Here is a 22594-nt window from a genome sequence, read left to right on the forward strand (position 1 = left end):
TTTTTTTTTTTTTTAACTTTTAAGTGGCTAAAGAGCCAGGGAAATTCGATCTGGTTTACCAGTCTGCAGATGGAGCTGAGCTGATAGAGTACGCTGTTTCTCAAGATACAAAGGTATGTGGGTGTCTCGTTTTGAAGTCTGTTGCAGTGTTTCACATAGATGATATATTCCCTGGTTTATGACGCTGTTCATTTCAGTGAGATTTCTTTTATAGTGCATGTGATGAAAATACATAAAAACAAAAATAATTGCTCCTTTCTAGTGAGAGTGCATATGATTACAAGATAACAATTACTTCTTTCATGTTATTCAAAAAGCAGTCATCAAATTTTGTTTTGACTAATAAATAATATTATGTCTAGAGTATCAGTTTGTACAGGCTTACTCACTTGATGTACTGGGTAAGAAAAGACACTTGTAAGAAAACAATACAATATGAGAGTTGAGAGTCATTAGGAAGATCCCTTTGTTTAGTAGCGCTGTTGTTCAAGTCCAGACAAAGCATAATGCAGAAGAAATTCCCATCTACCTATGTAGCTTATACATGCTAACTATTTTCTGTATTTTTTTTTCCAGATAACTGAAAGTTGGGATTCATTGATAGAGCCAAGACTGATTGTTGAGCCTCTGATTAATGGATCGAGCCTTGAAAATGGAAAAATCTAAGATATGAACAAATGTAAATAACTGTACAGACTGTTCTGTGAAGTACTACCTTCTAGTTATGAAGACAGCAGATCCACTGGTGGATATTTTTAATAAATGTTTTTTAAATGAAATTATGCCAAAAGAAAAATAAATACTTCTTTTTTCTTAGGATATGTTTTTATTTAATACAGGAATGCTTTGTTTAATATAGGAAATATTTTTTTATAGAAGCTTAATAACAATTGTTATGTCCTACGGCTCTGAGTTGCAAAATTGTAACTGTTTGCTCAAAGAGATAAAATAAGACTTTCTGATACTGTCAGTAGCTCCACTTTGTCTAGCCAAACTAGAGCAGTATAACTGCTACACAGAGGTAACTTGCTGTGAGGATAATTAAAAACAGCATTAAAAATTAAATYGAAGTATTATTGATAGGCACTTCTCTTTCTCCACAGCTACAGAGCATGATACAAATGCTGTGAGTTTGCAGTTATATACAGGGTTCATTTGAACATGTTAAAAAAGGATTTATTGATATTAAGCTTCTGTAATTTTGAGAGCTGATAAATAGTATTGGTAAGTGAGAACTTTATCTAGAACCAGTGGAATATAACATGAGTCCCAGGCAAAATTACGTCCCAGTATATTAATTTGCGTAGGCTCTGAAAGTTTTCAGCAAACCTTTTTTTTGCCCTTTCAACGCTGAAGTGTCTGTCCCGACTCCCCTCTTTCCTTCCCAATACCAGCATGGGTCACCAGGTGGTGGCAGTGCATTGCACTGACATCTTTGCTAACTATTGGCATTGAGGTAGTACCTAGAACACTTATCCGTGAGATACTGTACTTTGCCAATATGTAATCTTACRATTTAAGATAATCCTTGTCCCAGATAATTGACTCTAAAGCAGAAGATATGAAAAAATATCTGGATACAAACTCCTGGAAAATTGTACATTATGGTTTAGCTAAAATATATTCTCTGGCTAATGCATGGTTATATTAAAATATTACATACCTTTGCATTATTCCTGTTAAAATGTCTTGTTCATGAAAAACACTTCTATGTGAGTAAAAATTTAATTTCCATGTTGCATTTCTCTTTAGTTGCCATTATTTTATGTTAAAAATTGATTTTAAAGCAATTGACAGTTGGATTCATGTATGGATGTTCTTGCAAACTGGACAAAAAGTAAATCCCAGCTATTCCAGCACAGTCATGCTGAGACAGGATTAATAGATCAATTTTTTTTTTACAATAAATTGTTAATTTCTAATTCTTATAAAATTGCAAACATTAAATGCAAATATTTTGTAGCGTTTTAGAGGAGGAYTTATCTCTTGCTCCATTGCCTACAGTGCATTTTGGCTACAGATTTAAGATCTAAAGTCCCTCTGGCTGCAAGGATCAGATCATGGTTGAAAACAAATTACCCCAGAGAGAGGATGTTTTGAAGATAAAACCTTGAGTTTTATTTGTTCACTGTCACCAAGTTAATGTGAAACTGTATTGTTTCAACACACAATTTAAATCAAGTAAAGGCCATCTGTGACAGAGAAGGCTGACTGTCCTTCCTGTCACACCACTGTCCTTCTCTGAAAGAGCTGCACAGCAGGATCCTCCTACCTGGGGAGCTGGGGCAGGGCTGAGGGTGTTTAACRAGTGAGAAATGCAGAACAGGACTGGATGTGCACGTGTATCCCAGTGGGAGCCAGTGATGCTCTGCACAAACCCTTTATGCTGGTTTCTTTCTGTCCCCGGAGTTCTGGGCTCCTTTGCAGGCCTCTACTGGCACAGTCCCAACTAKCAGTCATGTGAAATGCTTGGCCACCCTCTTGTATGCAATTTAGTGTTATGGGTTTGTTTAAAAAATTCTGTCTTAAAAATTTTGGATTAGTAGAATAGTTCTTCTGCACTCGCAGTTTCCTTATGTCGTGCCTTTCTTTACACTCGTGTGATAGGGATCATACTCATTTCATGACTCAAAAGGTGTGTGTTTGAGCTAGCAAGTTAAAGTCATGCACACTGGGCAGGACACTGCAGACACAATGAGCACCTGCAGCTAGAGGCTGGCAGCCAACTCCTGTAAGAACAGACCTAGAGTTTGCCGCTGGACTGCAGACCTTTCAAAAATACATCAAGTGAGTGTCAGCTCCATAGGAAACTGGGGATATTTGTAATTTTGATGGGTGAAGTCGCAATTGCCTAAACCATTTTGAGAAGTGGTAGAGGGCATCAGAATTTCTAACTGATGTTTGCTCAGTCAAGTGTACAAAAGAAGTTTGTTCTGCTCTGCTTGTAACTTCATGCTCAAAGTTTGAATGCAGTTTCAATACACAATATCTGGGCAAAGGCTTAGATTTAACTATGAATCACATGAAGAAAGTTTCAAGTGATAGCAAGGAAATAAAGAGAGTAATAACTTTGATAGTTAAATGGTAAAATTCTTAAGTAATTTTTAATGCTAAACATTGTTTTTAGACAACAGGAGTGGTAGGGCTTATTCAAAATAGAATTTCAAGTCCCCTTTGACAAAGATGAACTTAAATTGCTCATTTGAGCTCTAAACATCCCATAAGTATGTTCTGCTCCAGAAACAAAAGACTGTAAAGGCATATATTTACCTTCCTGCTTTATGTGYGTTAGTAGATATCAGATGAATGCTGCCGAAAATAAAAGTGAAGGTGCGGAGCATTTGAAAGTTGACAGTGGCCTACTCCAGATAAGCCCAGGAAAAAGCGCTTCTTCCACCTACAGAAAAATAAGAAATGTGAAGATTAACGGCTGCTCTTTCGTCCCAGCTCTGGTGCATCTCTGTAACAATGCTGCTTTTACAATCATTGGCAACAATGCTGTAGATAACAGCGGAGCTGTGTCACGTCTCCTAGAAACCCTTCCACCCTTGAGCGAATTAGGTACTTGGTGCCTGAACTTGTGCTCCCCTCCGCCAAAGCCAACACAGCTCTGAATGCCTTCTGCTGCCCCTTCTGCCTCTAAATCACTATGCAGTGAGTCAGAGGCCGTGACATACTACTTTTCCATGGTTTATCTTGAAGGAGCGTTACAGCTTAGTTATGCAGGTTAAAAGTCAACACAAATGATGTCATGTTTACAATGACTATTCAGATCTAATTTAGTCTCCCAAAACAACTGGCCAGGAATTTTCCTTAAAGCATAATCATAACAGACAAAACGCCATTGCTGCTTTCCGGTGCTTGATAAGACTCCTGTCCATTTGTAAAAGTCCCTGAGGAACAGCGCCAACACCGAAATCTGCAATTCCCCCTGCTGATGCATTTTTAACCGCATTAAAAGGAACATCAGCAATTCTCCATACCAGGTGTCCTTTGGCCACTGGAAATGCATTGAGGCCAGATGGCTTCTTCTTCAACTGCTGACCATCAGGCTCTGTTTAAACCACTAGGGGAGAGTAGAGCACTTGCCACTCTGCTCCCCAAGAGTAGCTTAGAGCAGCCTCAGAGCTGCTCTGCTTCATCCACGCTGCCACTGAGAGTGGAGAACAGGGACTGAGGGGATGAAGAAAGTCGCAGGAACAGGACAGAAGAGGGTGCAAGAAGGGGCCATTGTAAGAATTTGAAGTGGAAGAAGTTAGTCAAACAAGAACATCTCAACACTGTTATTCAGCACTCACTGTCTCTCTTATAAATAGCTGCTATTCAGCAGTTAGTATCAGGAAAATATGTGGAAAATTTGAGGAAGTATCTTCCGCTGAGACAGTTTGTATATGCACAGTATGGTAACTTAGGTGCTTTACAAATACCACATCAACAATAGTTTACTCAATCTTGAATCATCAGATTAACCACAGCTCAAAGCAATGCAGCCTATGCTGTCAGCAGCTCAACCCTATGCACAGTGCTAGTCACGGCTTATACTTTTAGCTTGCCCACAAGCACACAGCTGCAGGCAGCAGTGAACAACGAAGGCGGTGGCAGCAAGGTGGGGTGATGTAGCGAATGCCAGGGGAGCCGGGCAGTCAGCGAAGCGGCACACCGTGCCCCAGCAGCACTGCAAGCCCAAGAGGGAGTCTGCATCTAAAATGACACAGGTTTGTCTGGTTTAGAAATCAGACTGGGCAACTTGAGCCCCAAGATCCTTCCAAGACACAACGGCTTCAGTCTGGCAGGGGACACCACAACAACAGCTTCTCTCGGTTTCACGATCTCCGCGGCAGGCTGGAGATAACTGGRGTGTTTCCATCTCCACCCCGCGCTGGTCACCGCTCCCCAAGTCATTGCAGGGAAGGTGCCGGCAGGTCACAGGCCTGGGGCAGGAGGCCTCAGCCGCTTCTCTGTGAAGGTTCATGGGGTTAGCGAACATGGACATTGGGCTCCTGCCCGCATCTGTCACACAGCCTCAACCGAGTCCGTTCACTACTGCCTCGTCCCCTGTTTTATCACCAGTCYCTAAGACTGGCTTTTAGTACATCAATGCCATTCTTTGCTTTCAAAGACGAGTCGGTCGCTGGTATTTTCCGGGGAGCGCGACTCCAGCGGAGGCGACGGTGGCCGGCCCCACCGGGGCGTGCACATCGCGCTGCGGCACGGCGGGATGGGACGGGCAGCGCGGGGCCCCTCCGCGCCTGCTTCCCGCAGCGGCACCCCGCAGGCCGGCCAGGCCGGAGGGCGCCGCCGGGGCTCCGCACGCCCCGAGCCGCCTGCCCGGCGCAGCGCGGGTGGCTCCCGCCGCAGAGCTGCCTCGCCCCGCGGGGCCGGGCCGGGGCGGCCCCACGTGATTTCCCAGAAAGTGCTGGTGAGAGTTTCAAGTTTCGTCGCTCCTGTGGCTGCCCGGGGCTGCAGCGAGGAGGCGGGATGGCAGCGCAGAGCTGTGCCGCGTCCSAGCCGGCGCTGGCGGGGCTGGAGGATGAGCTGACCTGCTCCATCTGCCTCTGCCTCTTCAGCAACCCCGTGACGGTGCCCTGCGGGCACAACTTCTGCGCCTCCTGCCTGGASCTCGTCTGGGCCAGGTCGGAGCAAGGCTTCAGCTGCCCGCAGTGCCGGGCCAGCTTCCCGGGCCGCCCGGTGTTGCACAAGAACACGGTGCTGTGCCGGGTGGTGGAGCAGCTCCAGGGCGGCTCGGCCAAGGCCGAGGAGGAGGCAGCGGGCTGCGGGGCGGCCGCGGGCCCCGTCCCCTGCGACAGCTGCCTGCAGGCGCCCGCCACCAAGACCTGCCTCACCTGCATGGCCTCCTTCTGCCTGGAGCACCTGCGGCCCCACCAGGACAGCCCGGCCTTCCGCGACCACCAGCTGTGCCCGCCCCTGCAGGACCTGCAGCAGAGGAAGTGCGGGGACCACAACAAGCTCCTGGAGTTCTTCTGCAGGGAGCATGCCACCTGCATCTGCTCCACCTGCCTCCTCGGCCACAAGCTGTGTCACGCCAGCCCCCTGCAGCAGGCCAAAGAGGAGGCCAAGGTGAGTGAGCGGGGCGGGCGCGGGGCATCGTCCGAGTGTGCCCTGATCCATGGTGCTGGCGCACGCTGAAATACAGAGAGGGCCATCGCGGTGCTTGCCGTGGCTCCCCTGGAGCCCAGCAGGTCTCTGCACACTGGGGGTCATGGCTGCAAAGAGTGCTGGATAGCCTGGACCAAGACCTGCACTATAAATCTTGCCTCTGGCCTTGCCAAACTATTATCTGCCTTCCAGTGCATGCTTTGAGTATGTCTTAAGAGTCGTTTCTTGCGCTTTTCTCCTCTCTCCAAGATTGGGGTAGCGGCCCTCAGGGACTTGGGTGTGGGAAGATGCTATCGCAGAGCTGACAGACAGACTCACCCGTGAGGTCGCGCTGAAAGGCAGGTGCTCTCAGCTCTGTGCTCTGCGGAGCACCAAGGGCTGCTGTGGTCGGCAGCAGGGGTTACGTGACTGACCCGTGTGTCGTATATGGGCGTAACRGGTAACTCTGAGCCTGCTGTTTTACTCGCTACACAGGCTTTGCTGTGTGGCCTTACCGCAGGCTTACTGAGTGACTGCAGACACACACTGTTCCACCTCTGTTCTTACAAAGTGAAGAATTATAAAAGTGGCCAAGGGGAGCTCTATTACATGCTGAATAAAACCAGGAGCTGGCAGTGGTGGCAGGAGCAACATTCTCCATGGAGTGAAAGGGAAGGAAACTCAGCCCACCTATTTTCCAGCATTCCTGAAAATCAGGGGATAGACAAGTAAAGCACACTTGAAAAATCTAAACTAGCCTCTAGCGCCTCGCTGAGTTTAGGTGGGCAAACTCCCATCCCCTCAGCTGATGTGTACAACCTAAGTGTGTTTACCTAAGAAGTCCTCCCTGATTTTGCTTAGCAGCATCCTGAATTAAAGGAATAGGTAATTTACATCCAAGCAATAAAACTCTCTATAAATGAGAGGGTTAAACAGTAGCGTTAACCTGTAGCCCAAAGTCCAGCCTAACCTAAAGTTCATTCTTAGCACTGACAACTGCTGTGCTGATAAGAGTGTTTAGTCCTTATCAAGAGAGTGAGTCAACACCATAGGCCTTGCTATTTGGAGAGTGTGGAGCTGTGGGAAGTGCTTGCTTCCCAAACTACACACAAACAGAGAATATTTTGTGTCCTGGGAGGTTAAAGGAACAGTGTGTTTTAAATCTGTAGTACTTAATGCTTACAGTGGTTATTTGAAACTTTCTATAAATTTGACATTCACTCCAAAAAGCATGACCTGACCAAGAACATGCTGATCCTTCACTGAAATATTTTCTCATCTCCTCTATTGCAGTCAGCGCTGAAGAAGAGACTGACAGAGCTGCATAATCAGAGTGAAAGCACTGCTCGGGCAATGACCATTGTGAAGACAAACCAAAGCCAAGCTGCTGTAAGTGGGCAACTCTTTCTATTCAAAATGCTATCTGGTTGTTGTGGATACTTGTACCCTTGTGACAGCGGCTGTAGTGTTCGTATCGCACAGTTAGGAGGAGACCGCATTGGGAAGGAACAGAAAGCAGCCCTTTTGGCAGGGTCAGGCAGCTCTGTGGCAGATGGGAGCAAACCCAACCAGCTGTACGGGAGCTTTACACTCACACACCCATGCCATAGCAGGGCTTGAGCCCATCGATTTCTGTTGCACTGGAAAGTGTGCGTCTGTGCAGCTCAAGCTAAAGGATTAATAAACAGGAATGGCTGCACCAGTGAGGAGATTTGGGGTGACTCTTTCCCCTAAATTTACACAGATGGTCAGCAGAAATCCTTGCTCTTGCTTGATGATTAGGGTTTTTGTATGTGATGACTGCTGGACTTGGTAGACCTCACTTGTACCATCCTTTCTGAATTGAGTTGTGGAGACCAAGAAACTCAAAAGCTGCCAGAATAGCACTTCTGTGCCCCTCTGGGACGTCTCTTGAAGGACCAGGAAGAACTTTGTGTTAAGCAGGACTGTCTCAGAGCATGTCCCTGAGGCAGAAATAACTACAGTCACGCAAGTGGGTATGTGGTGTCAAAGTTCAGGACTGGCAGAACCTAGTTCCAATTTGCAGATGATTCCTAACCACTAGATGGCATGGCTTGCCTGGCTTCTGTCCAGGAGCCCTTGCAAAATAGGAATTTGGAGATGGAGAACTGTCTTTGCTTAGGAGTAGATGAGTTTTCCTTCCAAACCACACAGAAATACATAGCTCTTCTACTGCCCGCTTCAGGTAATTGAAGTCTACGTGTTCCTCAAAGACTTTGTTTTCTCTTGTAGTGGTAGTACTTCTTTGCCCACAAATTGTTCTTTTGAAACCAGCATCTATTTGTTCTTGTCTGCTTCAGGAGACAGCTTCCAGAAAAAGAGATTTGATCAAAGCTGAGTTTTCAGAAATTAAAGCTTTAATTGAAGAAGAAGAAAATCGGATCTTAAAAGTAATTGTCAATGAAGAAAAAAGAATTTGCAATAAGTTTGATTATATTTTTGGTGTTCTGGGAAATAAGAAGAATGAAATTCAGTCTATCAGGGACCAGATTGAGATGGCACTGACTGAACGTGATGACATTCTGTTTTTAAAGGTAACGTGTTCCTTAGATGTTAATTCGATTCTTCATGTTTCTAGAATGCAGAGTCATGAAAAACTGCTTGTGGTAGTCCTGCTCTCCAGACACTTTTAGTCAAATGGTAACACAGTTGTGTGCAAGAACTTTCTTTAAAAGAACTTTCTTTAAAATTTGTGTACAGATAAGTACACAAATATCAATGAAACAAACCGTTGTCTGGTAATCTCCCCCTTGCAATTCAAACACTACTTCTGCCACAAGAAGAAGAGCTAGTGAGTTAGACAACTCATCTCCATAGGTGAAGTCAGTGCTGTGATGTAGCATAGCAGATCTTTCTCAGTGCTCCAGATATCATTGAGAAGTAATGTATATGGGTTGCTGCAGAAATGTTGTCATGAGTTGTGTCTGAAAGTAGCCTTTGCTCCTCTAAATCTGGGATAAATGCACAAAACCCACCCTCCTCTAAAGTAACTTCATTGTATTTGTCTACTTCTGCTATACAAGGTGGTCTGCATGAGATCTTCCATTTCTCATTTCAGAGAGCAGCTGCATTGCAACGAACATCAACAAAAGATGCCTTCGTGCCCCCAATTGAAATGGACCAAAACTTGATACATTCCGCTTATCAGTCTGCCATTAACATTAAAGACATTGTGAAACTTTCAGTGACTCAGTCTAGGGAGAAAAAAGTAGAAGGTATTGTATCATTAGCAGAATTGGCATTTTGTGCCTTGACTTTGAGTTCAAATGAGGGGTCTTACCCTGTCCCCCAAACATCATAAAAAGCTAGTGCAGCAAATACCGCTGGTTAATTTAAATTGTGTCTTCTAACTTCTCCACCTCCAGACAAAAATGTCATGGTCTGAGCTAAAATAGGAGAACAAAATGGGCTAAAATAGGAGAACAAAATGTGCCAGTGTGCCCTTATTGTTATCTACACTTGGAAAAGCTTGAATATCTCGATACTGTGCCCTTCCTCTGGCACAAGTCAGCATTTCTTCCTGACAGTAATTCATCTTTTTGTTACATACCAGGATTGGGATATGGATTTGAGGGGAGACATAAAACTCTTTGAAGGGATAGGACTATGGTTATCCAGTCTTAAATGCGCTGACAGTACAAGTGCTGTAGAAGTCCTTCTTACTGGGTTAAGCAAGAGTATCTTTTGGATTGGGGCATGGGTAACTTCTATGCAATTTCCATCTCTGCCAATTATCACTTAAGTTCTAATCATACACCTGAAAAGTAAGACTGTCCTTGCTCTTGCATTACTGTTCCTGGCAATAAAAATCATAATGTAAAATATTATCATTGCAGCAAAACCACCTGGGAAAACTAAGCCTCCTCTAGCAGCTTCTCTAAACAGAACCATTTCTGGAAAAAAGCCTGTTGGATCACGTAAGTACTAAGGAACATCACCATCTCCTACGGTTTTGCTACTAAGCAAGAATTGAAGCTGTTACCCAAGAGCTGTTTGCACTATTGATGATGCAGTGATTACGTGTGATAAGTACTTTGGCACGGTAAGGAGAGAACATTTTGTGCTTTCTAGTGATGGATGTCTTCTGAGTTGTAAAGAAGCAAACTGCGCAGATGTGACTGTGCATTAGCCTCTGTGTGTGAGGGTGCTTGTAGGGGTGTCAGTGCAGGCTGCAAAGCAAAGCAAAGCCTTTCTACCCTTTGGTTCTCAGAGTATTCCACTGCCCTTCTGCCTTGCCATGCCATGCAGTATTTCTGTTTCACTTGTATTAAACATCTGTGTTTGCTTGTTTAATGGATTTGCATGTAACAAATCCTGCTTATGAGCTGTTCACATTCTGGTGTTTTTTTTTTCCCCCTCACAAGAGGCTACCCACAGAGAGAAAATCCATCACGAGACTGAAGCCACCTTGCAGGAGGAGGCAGATACCAGTAAGTGGTGATTAGTAGCAGTGAGTGGCAGCCTTACTCAAATATCTTGCTGGCCAAATCTTGCTTAGAATCTAAGGCTGGTGTGACGGAGACAGTCTTTGTGGCACATTATACTGGGGTCTTTCAGTGCTGTTTTGGCCAGTTGCTGGTATTAACATGGTACTCTAGCCTGAATTTGGAAGCTCTTCCATAATTTCTTTTTGAAATAAGGCCAAATAATAAGAAACTCTTGTTTCTTAATAACCCGTGAACAGAGATATTCTGGAGATAAACTAGACATGAACAGTATAGCACAAGTCTTTGCTTGGCTGACAGACACTAGCATGATCCACTGGGCTCTTGACACACAGTCCTTTCTATTCAAAAGGAGTTCTGGGTGGGGAGCACTCACAAGGAGCTATTGTGGATTGAGTGGACTTGTAGTTACCCTACAGCTGCACTAAAACTTCTGTTGTAAAGAGAAAAGGGATAGTCTATGTGCCTCATGGGAATAGGCTTATTACCACTAGCCCTAGCACACTGCATCCTAGAGTAGAGATTTGATGAATTCTCAAGTCTCCTTTCAGGCTTGTGAACCTATGAAATAGGAGGCAAGTAGTAGGTTGTGCTACATGTGTAACTTTTCAGTATGGATGAATTTGTACTTAGCTTCAACCTGCTGGGCCCTCAGCCTTCTACTGCTGCAGCTTCAGAAGAGACATGATGATGGTGATGCAGCTGGCATAAAATCTATGTCAATAGCCTTTCTGTCTTAGTGGAACTAACAATTGACTTTATTTTTTCAGAAGACAAGAAGAAACCTGTTAAACTTGGTAAGTTCAAACTTTTAAAATACTTATTCTAATTTTCATTGACTGCTCTTAAAATGCAAAGTAGATGGTCACCAGTGTCGGGATATTAAGCAAATTTCAGCTGTTGCCTCTGAGAAGGTTCTTACTAGTCACCACGAGAGTGATCCAGCACTGAAAGAGGTTGCCCCAAGAGAACAGAATATTTTCAAAACTTGACAAGATCATGAGCAACCTAAGCTAATGTTGAAGTTAGTTGCGCTTGGAGCAGGAAGCTAGAATAGATAACCTCTGGATCTCCAGTCCAACCTGAATGTTTCTATGATTTTGTGCTAAATGTGCAGTTTCTTCCCAACTGGTCAAACTCTATCTCTTGCCTTCTGTCAACATAGCACCAAACACAGGAACACCATCAGAAGCTGCATCTGCTGTTGCAACAAAACATGTTATTGACAGCTTTCTGAAGAAATCCAGAGAGGAGCTTTTGCAGTGTAAGAAACCCAACACTCCTTACAGACGGACTTTCTGCCCTTGTTGCACCAGTGTTATGTGACCTCTGTAGTTATCTGACAAAGATACTTTTGTGGGGGTTTAGATAACTTAGTAGGTAATCACTTCGTTGTTACAAATCAAGGAGATTTTTTGGGGAAAGGGGGCACGCGGTTCACCTTGTTAAGTAGTGGTTCTTTTGCCAGATGGATCAAATTAATCTTTAGTATTCATGTATTTGTAACAAGGTAAATGAGGCTTTCTCAGCAATGGCTTTGGGTTCCCTAACAAATTCCCCAACAGTTCCCTGACTGAATTAGAGGAGCCTAGAAATATAGTGAAACTCATTGGACTTTTCTTTGAAATTAAATGTAGGCTCTTACACAAGCCCATGACCGCACTGTGTACCTTTCAGTGCCAGATCAGCAATTCCCTTCTGCTGCCATCATTTATTTGGGTGGTGTAAGGAATCCCACAGGGATGCAGGGAAGAAGTAAACTTGCCCTCGTTGTTTGTCTGCTCTGTAGCACAGAGCATAGGAAACAAGTGCCTATGCAGGCCTGTATAATTGGAAGTGCGTTGCTCTTCGGTTCCTTCAACTGATGCATGTCCTTGCAGATGCTGTTAAAATCACACTGGATTACAACACAGCTTATAACAAAGTGGTTCTGTCTGAGAAATATACCAAGATGTCTGTCTCAGAAATCCCTCTGAATTACAGCAACCACCCTCAGCGCTTCACCTATTGCTCCCAAGTGCTGGGGTTCCAGTGCTTCAAGAGAGGCATCCACTACTGGGAGGTGGAACTGCAACAGAACAACTTCTGTGGCATTGGCATCTGCTACGGCAGCATGGAGCGGCAGGGGCCAGAAAGCCGCCTGGGGAGAAACAGCAGTTCTTGGTGCATTGAGTGGTTTAATTCCAAAATTTCAGCCTGGCATAATGACGTTGAAAAGTGCTTACCCAATACAAAGGCTACCAGGATTGGTGTGCTGCTGCACTGCGATGGAGGCTTTGTGATTTTCTTGGCTGTTGGGCAAACGCATAACTTGATCTATAAGTACAAAACCCAATTTACTGAAGCACTGTATCCTGCCTTCTGGCTATTTTCCAGTGGCACTGTCCTCTCCATCTGTCAACTAAAACCGTAAAGTCTCTTATTTTAATTTAGCGTGCCTGGGTATTTACACGCAAATAATCACTCCTGCAGCAGCTCATCTTTGTAGCTGTAACATGTGCTTTGAATTCAGGGAGACCTATTAGCTTGCTGGGTGCACACGTAAAACTGCTCCATTTCAGTTCTGGGAGGAGGAAGGAAAAAGGGACTTTCAGCCTTAACTTCTAGTTTCACAGCTGCCTGCTGAATGAAGAAAACAGTAATTTTTGCAACATGGTAAAGTTAGAAGAAAAGGGCTATTTCATTGTGTTGATTTCCCCCCCCCCGATCTTTAGTAAGCTTTTAATTTAGTTGCAAGTGGGAGGGGAACTTTCTTTCAAGTCCAAAATATTTTTAATGCATGCAAGGTAGCTTTTTTTAATAGCAATTTTAAAAGAAGAAATTTGAAATAATTCAAAGAAAAATGATACTGTATAGAATACTATACAGAATGGTATTATTCCTACCACATAGTCTTAGTTCAAGCAGCTTCAAAGATCCTCTGTTTGAGAGAGAAAAATTATCAGCTCTTTTATGCAGTTTGGGATATCTCTTGATTCTTTAGTCTGAACTGCTAAAGCTTTTAGACAGTGATTTAGTAAAGTGCTGATGACAGTAAAACCTGAGGTAAAAGGGTTTGCAAAGACCTTGATTTTCCTTCTGAAAGTTATGATGACATTAAATGGCTTCAGTAGCTACTGTGACTTCTGCAGTTCCCCATAGAAGACTTCCAGAAGTCATCTTCTGTTGCAGATGTGTTGCATAGCAAGCAATAACCTTTTTGAGAAAGAAATAGGAGGAATCCCTTGACAAATTCAGGTTCCAGGCTTTGACGTTGGTCTGTGTTGCCTTATCTTTTTCTCTGCCCTCAGACTGTTGTGCATAGTCAGGATTTGAAATATGCATGTTCTCAATGCGTGACTACCTGAGATGGTACAGAATGAACTATTGAAATCAGTAAATTCAGGTCTTACAACACTAAACTATAAAAGCCAATATGACAGATCTCATCAGAACAGAAATGCAGATAGTCAATGGATATGAAATCATATCACCAGGAAATAAATTACATCTACTCAGAGTCTGGGAACACATAAAAGAAAAGTGTCTGCAGGAAGACATCCTGCAGAGTAGTAGTGTGTGCCCTGTGATTGTATACTTCTTGGGATGAAGCATTCTGTCCTGTTCTGAACCAGAATATGCTTCACTTCTTCACAGTGAAGGCTCTTCAGTATTTCTTTGTATTGAGGAGTTCAGGAAGTATATTTTGGGCTTGCATAGGAGCATAAATGTTTTGTTCACTTAAAGCAGGGTCTCCTGTCATAAAGCTTTTCTTCTTTATGAAGCAGGATATTCTCTGTAGACATATCTTTTGCTGTTCAGTATATAGAGACTGGATTTCCTACATTCTGGCCATGCTACTGAGACTGTGGTTTCAAGAGTTTGAAAACTGTGTGCTCAATAAACAGAGAATGCTGTTTGCTCTGTGCATGAAGCCTGCAGGCAGACAAGTGTCTTCTGAAACACACAGGGAAGTAGCACACAGGAGAATACGCTTCCATCCCCACTGGAAGGGATTTTTATTTCTGGTGTTCTTTGCTTTGGGTTATAGCATGTCTCCAGAAGTCTTCACCATGTACAGAGGATTCTGTACTTCTGTATTTCTTAATTAAAACTTTAAAACAATCAGTAGGCAATCAAGGTATTTGGATCTCATACTTACTGGGCCTGTATCTTGTTCATGCCTCTGGACTTACCATGCTAGTTCTTATTTCTTGGACTAGCCCATGAAGAATGGGGAAGCTGACAAGAGAAACCTACTGGACTTTGATTAGTAAAGCTCTCCATTATGGAACTTAGCACGCTTTGTGAAACAAAATGCAAGGCCACTATTGGCAGTTTGAAAGAGAATTGCTAGAATGCTCAAAAGAATCTTTGTGATAACTTTTCACATTAGTTGAAGGGCTTTAGAGAAAGTCAGGACTTATGGGAATCCAGGCTTAGTGTCTTTATTTTCAGCTGGTTTGTAAACTCTTCAGCATATTGTCAAAGATAGCACAAGTCAGATGACACGCTTCAATTCTTTTGGCCAGAATGGGATTTTTAATTGCAGTTGGACCTAAAAATAGTGCAATGGTTGTCTTTGGAATAGTAGTACCATCTAAAGGGATCCAGCTTTCCAAAGTGCAGTTAGTACTAAAACTATCAAATTAAGCAAAACACCTTGAAAGGTGAGGAAGGAAGGTGTGGGACTGTCATCTTAGGAGCCAACAGTGAATGCAAAACTTCACTCCGCTTTTGTTCTGTCTTTTGAGTAGAGAGAGAGAAGGGAAGACTAGGGCCAGAAGCCAGATTAATAACAGGACAAAGCCATCATGGCTATACTTGGGAGGTTCAAGTGCTGATGAGAGTGAAGTTGTGACAATGTGGAGATCCTGAAGTGGTATAGCTCGTTGAACGTGCAGTACAGAGGGACTCCTTTCCATGGCCGAGTCTCAGTATCTCTGCTTCATTGTCCAGGAGCTCTGAGATGCTAATCCCGCCTCAAAGCCCTGCTTCTCACTTGTTTGGTTCCAGGAACGCCTCCCCTGTGAGAGGCACTGGACCTATTCTTGCCTTGTATTAGTGGTGGTTGTTCTGGGGTCTCTCTCCCTGTACACTCTAATTTGATAAAACACTCTGCCTCCCTGCAAGGCATTTTCAAGTGGGCTTTTGCCTTTGGAAGTCCCAAACAGGCTTTGGGTGCTGAGGATTCTTGGCTCCACAGTGCGTTTTTGAATTTTCACTTAGTAAGAGATGGGTTTGAACTCTTAAGTCTTGACTTATGATCAGCTATTTTGGTTGCTCTCTTTTTGTGAAGAAGCATTCCAGTTGTTCTGCTGTGGGGGACAAGAGCATTTAACCACCAGGACTTTAAAATGTTCCTTGGGAGCAGTTTTCTCTGAGAAGAAATGCTCCATCTCTTTAGCTGCTTAGATGTGCCATAGGGCAGCAGATTCACTCAGCAGTGTGCTGAAGCAGCACTCAGTCCCCTCTTCCATGGGGAGAAAAGTGCTCCAGTGGTTTGTGCAGCAGAGGAAGTCTCCCTCTTCTATTGATTGCTCTTTGTCTTTCAAAGGGCTGTCAATACTGACTGCTGAGCCGTGGTCTGAAGTGATCCTCTAATGAAGGAAAGACAGATGGACAGTGCTGGATTTTTTAAATGTAACATTGGTATATGACCTGCAAGACATGTTCTGAATTATCACAGGCAGTAAAACAAGCCTGCTGCTATATTAGTGATCCTCTTTGTTTTTTTTGTGCTACAGATGATTACAAATGGTAGACTGAGAGTCTGTTAATTTGAAATGAAGTGAGAAATGCATACTTGACTTGCTGCACTTCTGAAAACTGTTATTTCAATGATTAGCTTCAGATATCTTGGATACGTTAAAATATTGGGGCTGACATATTAGAATATTAGTTACAGCATGATAAATAATGGTTCAAAAGCCTCTTCAGTGCAACTGAAGCATTTTTACTCTGTTAGTAATAATGCCAAAGCTGTACTGGTTTTAGATAAAATGTAGATATGAGCATGCTTCTCAATTACACTTCTCTTTTTAATACTGTAAAGAACCCAAGTTATTCAGTCTAGAAAGAGAACTAATTCTGGTGTTGTTAAAGCCATGAGGCTGTGAGAAGATTTGTATGTTGATGTACAAGTGAGAATAACTGGAGAAACACTCACTGAAAATACACTTATATTATAATCCTCTGCTATTCTATTAATAAATATAATAGTAAAATACTGCAACTAGAAAAATAAATACTCCTGGAATTACAGAGCTCTGTTGATTGTACTATGCCATCTAGTACTTCAGTGTGGTAATACATGCCATTTCATATATATGTTACAGCTAGGTATCCTTGTCAGGTCAATAAACATAGATTTTGTTATCTGATTTACGGTTGTGCCTAGAAGTTATTTGAAGTTGACTATTGTTGATTTTTTTCACTTGTCAACTGAATGACTTGTGATATTTTGAATTCAATAAAAATACACAGTAAACCCTAACTCTGTTTTGTTCAATGCTCAAAGCTGAAGTAACAAGTAAGGAATACAAAAATAAAGATTCTATAACACACAAATAACTGGCTTCCTACTGTATAGCTCACTGAGTCATAAGAGGACTGGGGGAGAGAGAGAAAAGAACCACAGCTGCATTATTTTGGAGTATAAAACCCCCCTCGAACTGTCTCCTTCATCTGAGCTAGGGCACCCCTTATCAGTAAGGCTGCATCCTAGCCAAGGACAAGAGAACCATCCTATCCAATAAGTGAAACTGGAGACCTTTTGGGGTAAGCAAAAAGTGGCCATCAGTTAGTAATTAATAGTTCAGGTTTCTCCAAGTAGGTGCAATGGGATTGTTTAAAAAGGACTAAGATGGTTTCCAGCATTCACCAGCTTGAGTTATGTCTGGAAGCAGCAATGGATGCTGAGTTCTAAACAATATTCACTGAAATCAAACTAAAGGGCTTGAGGTTAGAGACCTGCCTCCCCAGGTGTCCGTCCAACAGAAAGAAGCTCACCAGAGAGCTGCTCTGGGGGTTCAATAGACTTTTAATAGCTAGCCAAAACAAAGGCATCCACAAAAGAATTTACTGGTTTGACTTTGCCACTAGCAGAAAGACCAAGACAAAAATTATGCAAGCAGTTTGTTATACCTACAGCTTCGTCATGTACATCATTGAATGTATCCTGCCACTAGCAGGTTCTCCCTGAGCAAGTCTAGCCGATGACTGCTTCAGGGAAAAACACTCCAAAGAGTTTCCAAGGTGTTCAGACAAGTGTTGACCATGGTTCCCTGCCTGATCAGCAGAGGTAAGTGGAAGAAGTGATGAAGTTAAATACACAAAGTAGAACAAAAAAAATCCTCATTTTTCCTTCTCTACCTGCTTGTCCCTTTGAGGCCCATGGTATCAAGAGGTTGATTAGATCAGCCAGAATTTGGTCTAGGTTTCCAAAAGAAGACGCATACATATTTTGAGCCTGTGTAAACTTGAGMAAGAGTAGAGCCCGGGTCTTGGGCACATACTGAAAACTCAGAGATGTCAATGTGCTCATTACTCCTGTATGGAGCTATTGCGGTGTACAGAACATCTTATGTATAATCTATAACAAGGTCTATTTCCTTATTTGTTAATATAATTTCTTCTTCATTTAGCTTTATGATCCATTTTGCACAGCCTAAGGAAGAACAGAAATGGACTCCAAATGCACTTGTTCCTGGTACTCCAAGTTGCTCCTGCACTGCTCAGGACCTAGTGACTGAAGATCTCAGTCTTAAGAATAACTATAAAGCCCCTATTCACTCCCAGTGTCATTTACACTTTCATTAGCAGCTATTTTCCTCTAATCAAAAAAGTTGATGATAGTGATTTGTGAGCTTAGAGCAAGGAAGTCAGGCCACAGAGTCAGTTCAAAAGGCTACTTCTTCTGGTCTGTTGCTGCTTTACGTATAAATGCCCCCCATCGTGTGCCCTGGGCCTCCACATCTGTCAGTCTCTGGTGCTCCAGGCAGGGCAGAGGCAGAGTGCTTTGCATGGGACCTGGTAACATCATCAAGTAGAAACAATGGGCTGGATTGCATCAATTAATTCAAATGAAGAGGAAAAATTACCAGCTACGGAGTCCTCTTTAAGGGAGCCTGCTCTACACTCTGGTTTTCTAACAGCATCATGATGTCAGGGTGTGATCTTTTAAAAATCTAGAATAGTACGAAGTATTATAATCCCTAGTAGGAAAGCAGTTATTCAGCTTTCTTAACATTTCATAGGTGTGCATACAGTTCATGGTTATATTTCTTTTCACAGGCACATTTACAGTAATATAAATTTGGCCACATGGAAAGACGGTTATACAGCTTTATCTATTGGGCATAATCAAAAAGATATAAATTTTAGTATGCAAAATTATTGCAATAAAATGAACAAATCATGATCCAGAGAAAAAGAAAAACCTGATACTGATATTGCCAGATTAAGTAAAGAAAATGAAAGACTTTTGATGTACCAAATCAATTATTTCATTATTTCATTATTCATTATTTCTTACCTTAGGGAATATTAAAGTGCTGTTTTCTCATAAGGCATGCAAATGAAACAGTATGTCCCTGAAGAAGTTTAAATCACCTGATACCCTTAGCCAAGTTAAGAACAGCTCACTGCTGTAAAAAAAAGAGCTAGGAAGTATGCAGTTGTGAAGGAAGAGGAAGAATACTCATCGTCTGGGAAAACAAAAATGAAGGGAATAAAAAGGAATGTACCAAGCACATATATACTCTGTGCATGTACGTGTCCATGTGCCTACATGCATGTGACTTTGCTATGCATGACAGCCAGCAGTATGGTTGTGRGAATTACTTTCAGTTCAGTGTTAGATTCACAGTCATAACCTTTCTGCCCATGGAAAATGAGGGACCTTGAAAGCTTTTGCTTTTAGATTTCACTTTTACTTCCTGTTCAAATTCCTTTTCAGACAGCTAGTTTCTTTCTTGGATCAGAGAGTGTGGACATGCCATTATTTTAAGAAAAGAACCAAATAAATCCAAACAATCAATGCATAAATAAAGGCAGAATGATTTTTGTCAGCTTACCAAAATCACTGCTGCAAATAGCCATGATAAGTTCCATGTTGTCACAAGGACGGCACACAGCTAGAAAAGAAGAGAGTCAGTTACTTATAACAAAATTCCTAAGGGACTGGTGAGGGGAAATACAGCAGACCTACAGGTTGGAACAGCATTATGATCAGATGCARAACAAAATTCTCGTTATGCAAATACACTGAAGCAAAGAAATAAACACAGAGGATTTTTAAGAGTCACTGAGCAACTGCAGGGCCTGACAGCATATAATCCTTTTGATAACTGATCAAGCGTTAAAAAGATACAGCAGAAAACATTGGCACCTGGCACGTATTTACTCTGTCATCTTTGAACCTTTTCAAATTTTGTTCCGTTTTGACAAAAAGAGAGTAAAATCCCCTATGTTGCTTCTGGATCCTAAAGGACAGGAATAAAGACAGGCATCTATGTGTGTGCTGGGAGCTATAGCTCTACTATTGCTTACTGAAACAACAGTAATTTTGCATGGATGTGGTTGAATTTTATTCCAGGTTGTGGGTGTGGGGTAGCAGCATAAGTCACCCAGCACACTAGTGATAAAAGGCCCCATGCCCCACACCACATCTGAAGCCCTCATGAGTCTAACACTAAGTTGTAGGTTCATTTAATCARTTAGGCTCTGATCCCCATAAATATAATTTGTTTTCCACGCATTTGCTCTACTCTGCTTTTTTTTTGGTACTCTGCTTTTGATCAAAAGCTTCCATCCTGAGTACTGCACAATTACACCAGTTTCCTTACAAGCATTCCCTAAAATAAGCTTGTTTCCTCAGTTATTGCGATGCAGCTCTGGCAATCAGCAAAGCCATGCAAAGTAGATCCCTTAACAGGCTAACGAAGGTGAGGGGATCAACTAAAAGTGCTATGGTTGTTCTTTTTATTAACTTCCTCCCTCTGTTCCAAGGGCAGTGGCTTGCCACCGCAATGTGGCTTGAATACTCCCTGTTTTATCTGCCCTTGGTTAACAGGAGGTTTGACTGGGGCATTCTTTATTGGGGCAGGGGGAATACGATGGCAGCAGGAAGTGGGTCCTGATCCTTYGGAACTGGAACTGAAAAGAGCCCTCTTCAACCCCAGCGCTCCTTGGATACATATATGTATGTGTATGGGATAAGCATTACTGGGTGTAGGATTATGCTGGTGTAAGAACAGGAAAAAAGGTAAATGAAGTTTCAAGCAATTTAGGTGTCTAATCTAGTTTTAGAAAGATCATTCTCATTTCCAGTGACTGTCTTGGGGCATTGGGTTCCTAATGAATTTAAATGTCTTCTGAACATAGCACTTAAGTTCCTAAACCACTTTAGTGTTGTTAGAGATGGTACACCCAAGGATTGGGGTCACCATGATTACTGTACATACGTCCAGGACTAAACTGGTTGCTAAAGGAGGGACAGAGTTTCTGTTTACATTGCAGCGTCTTCTCCTGTGCCTACAGGATGCCCCTCACAGTGGAAATCTGAGCACATGCAGCTCATTACACTATACYCACATAATACAGTCATGGAGCAGGGAAAACAACCTCCCTTGCAATGAGAGACCCCTTAGCCAGGTGCCTGAAACAGCTTCTGCCATAGGGACTCGCTGGCAAGGTCAGTGGACCCCAGATGAATCTGCCCACGCGCTGGAGCCCAGGGCAGGCCCTGCTCTTACCTTCCACCAGTGCCGTCTTTCYGAAGTCAGGGCCAGCAGCACTCTGGTTGCTCAGCAGCTCGTACTGGAAGCTAGCTGTCCAGTGGCTGAGGTCCCTCTGCGGACAGGCCTGCAGGAGGATGGCCGCTTGCTGCGGCATGTGGGCACTGAAGCAAGACACGTGGCGGGGTCGGGCCCCTTCTGCCTCGCTTACCCCCAGGTGCAGCTGCCCAGCACGCTCCACATAGATGCTTGTGCCCTCAAAGTTGCTGGCCAGCTTGATACAGACAGTGGCGTGCCAGGCGCTGGACAGGCTGGGCTCCAGGACAACGTGCAGGGTACACCCCTTCCAGCAAGCCCTCGGTGCAGCACAGGTGGGCCTGCTCCACCGCACAGGAACAGGGTGCCCAGCTCAAACCACTGCCAAGACAACACCATCAATCCATCACTACTGATATCCACAGCACAAGCTAACAGTACTGCATCAGGTCCCCAGAGATCTGGGCCCCAGCTCAGTCACTGAGCTAGTGGCTCTTAAATCAGCTTCCCTCAGCTGTTTTCCCTGTCTAATCTCACAGGTGCAGGGAGGGGAATTGCTGCCGCCTGAGGCAGCCACGTTCGGACACGCGGTGCCCTGCAGCCCGGAGCGGAGCCAGGATGCAGATGCGCTCCAGCCCCCTTCACCGACCTGCAGATCGGCACTCAGATGCCTGTGGCCTCCAGGAAAACGATGCAGGGGGAGAAGCCGAGACTTCTCCCTGCTGAACAGCAGCAAAAACTGCACGATGGGTCTGGCCGATGCTTCGCTTTTTGGAAAAACCCACCTGTGGGCGGGTAGGGGTGAGAGCTGCTGACTCGCACTGAGAGTTGCATGCAGTGTGTGCTGATGTTATACCCGAAAATCAGATTTAAAAGCTTAAACTTCTGAAATTATTTTTAGTGCTTATTAGCACTCTTCAGGGAAACGTTTCTCCTCAAAGGGAGCCCTGCGAGCCCTGCTCCCGAGCGTCTGCTCAAACGGGTGCAGTTTCATGGGCCTYGGCAAGGTTACTTCCACTTGTATCACCTCGCTGAATTTAAATATGTAATTACTGGAGAGGTCAAAAGACAGGAAAAGATAACAAAAAGAGAAGGGACGTAACTTTGGGGAAAGTACGTATTTTCCTATCAAAATCGCACACACGTGCACACACCCAAACTTGTCAAAGCAGCAGGCTTGGAAAAATCGCAGCCGGTTTGCCACCCTCGGTAACGGCGCAGCGGGCGGCACCCCAGGGCGGCCGGGAGCCGGCGCGGGCGCTCCGCGGCGCCCAGAGC

General features: G+C 43.7%; 2 protein-coding genes across 2 annotated transcripts in view; both read left to right on the top strand.

The window, feature by feature from the left end:
* Nucleotides 1-664, top strand: part of COIL (coilin) — a 4754-nt gene extending 4090 nt beyond the window's left edge. Inside the window, exons 5-6 of the mRNA XM_026067613.1 lie at nt 25-113; nt 577-664. Of these exons, the coding sequence (XP_025923398.1) occupies nt 25-84 (60 nt within the window). The 3' untranslated portion in view covers nt 85-113; nt 577-664. The remainder of the gene's footprint in view (nt 1-24; nt 114-576) is intronic.
* A 4771-nt stretch (nt 665-5435) lies between these two features.
* On the top strand, nt 5436-16924 carry TRIM25 (tripartite motif containing 25). The gene is made up of 9 exons (XM_026067611.1): nt 5436-6078; nt 7390-7485; nt 8418-8651; nt 9176-9332; nt 9954-10034; nt 10482-10547; nt 11333-11359; nt 11728-11826; nt 12443-16924. Exons 1-9 carry the CDS (start codon nt 5479-5481, stop codon nt 12973-12975), a joined length of 1893 nt encoding a protein of 630 aa, XP_025923396.1. The 5' UTR covers nt 5436-5478; the 3' UTR covers nt 12976-16924.
* Nucleotides 16925-22594: the final 5670 nt, after the last annotated feature.

The sequence above is a fragment of the Apteryx rowi genome, unplaced genomic scaffold (genome assembly GCF_003343035.1).
Source record: "Apteryx rowi isolate R43461 unplaced genomic scaffold, aptRow1 scaffold_26, whole genome shotgun sequence".
In the NCBI taxonomy this organism is placed as follows: domain Eukaryota; kingdom Metazoa; phylum Chordata; class Aves; order Apterygiformes; family Apterygidae; genus Apteryx; species Apteryx rowi.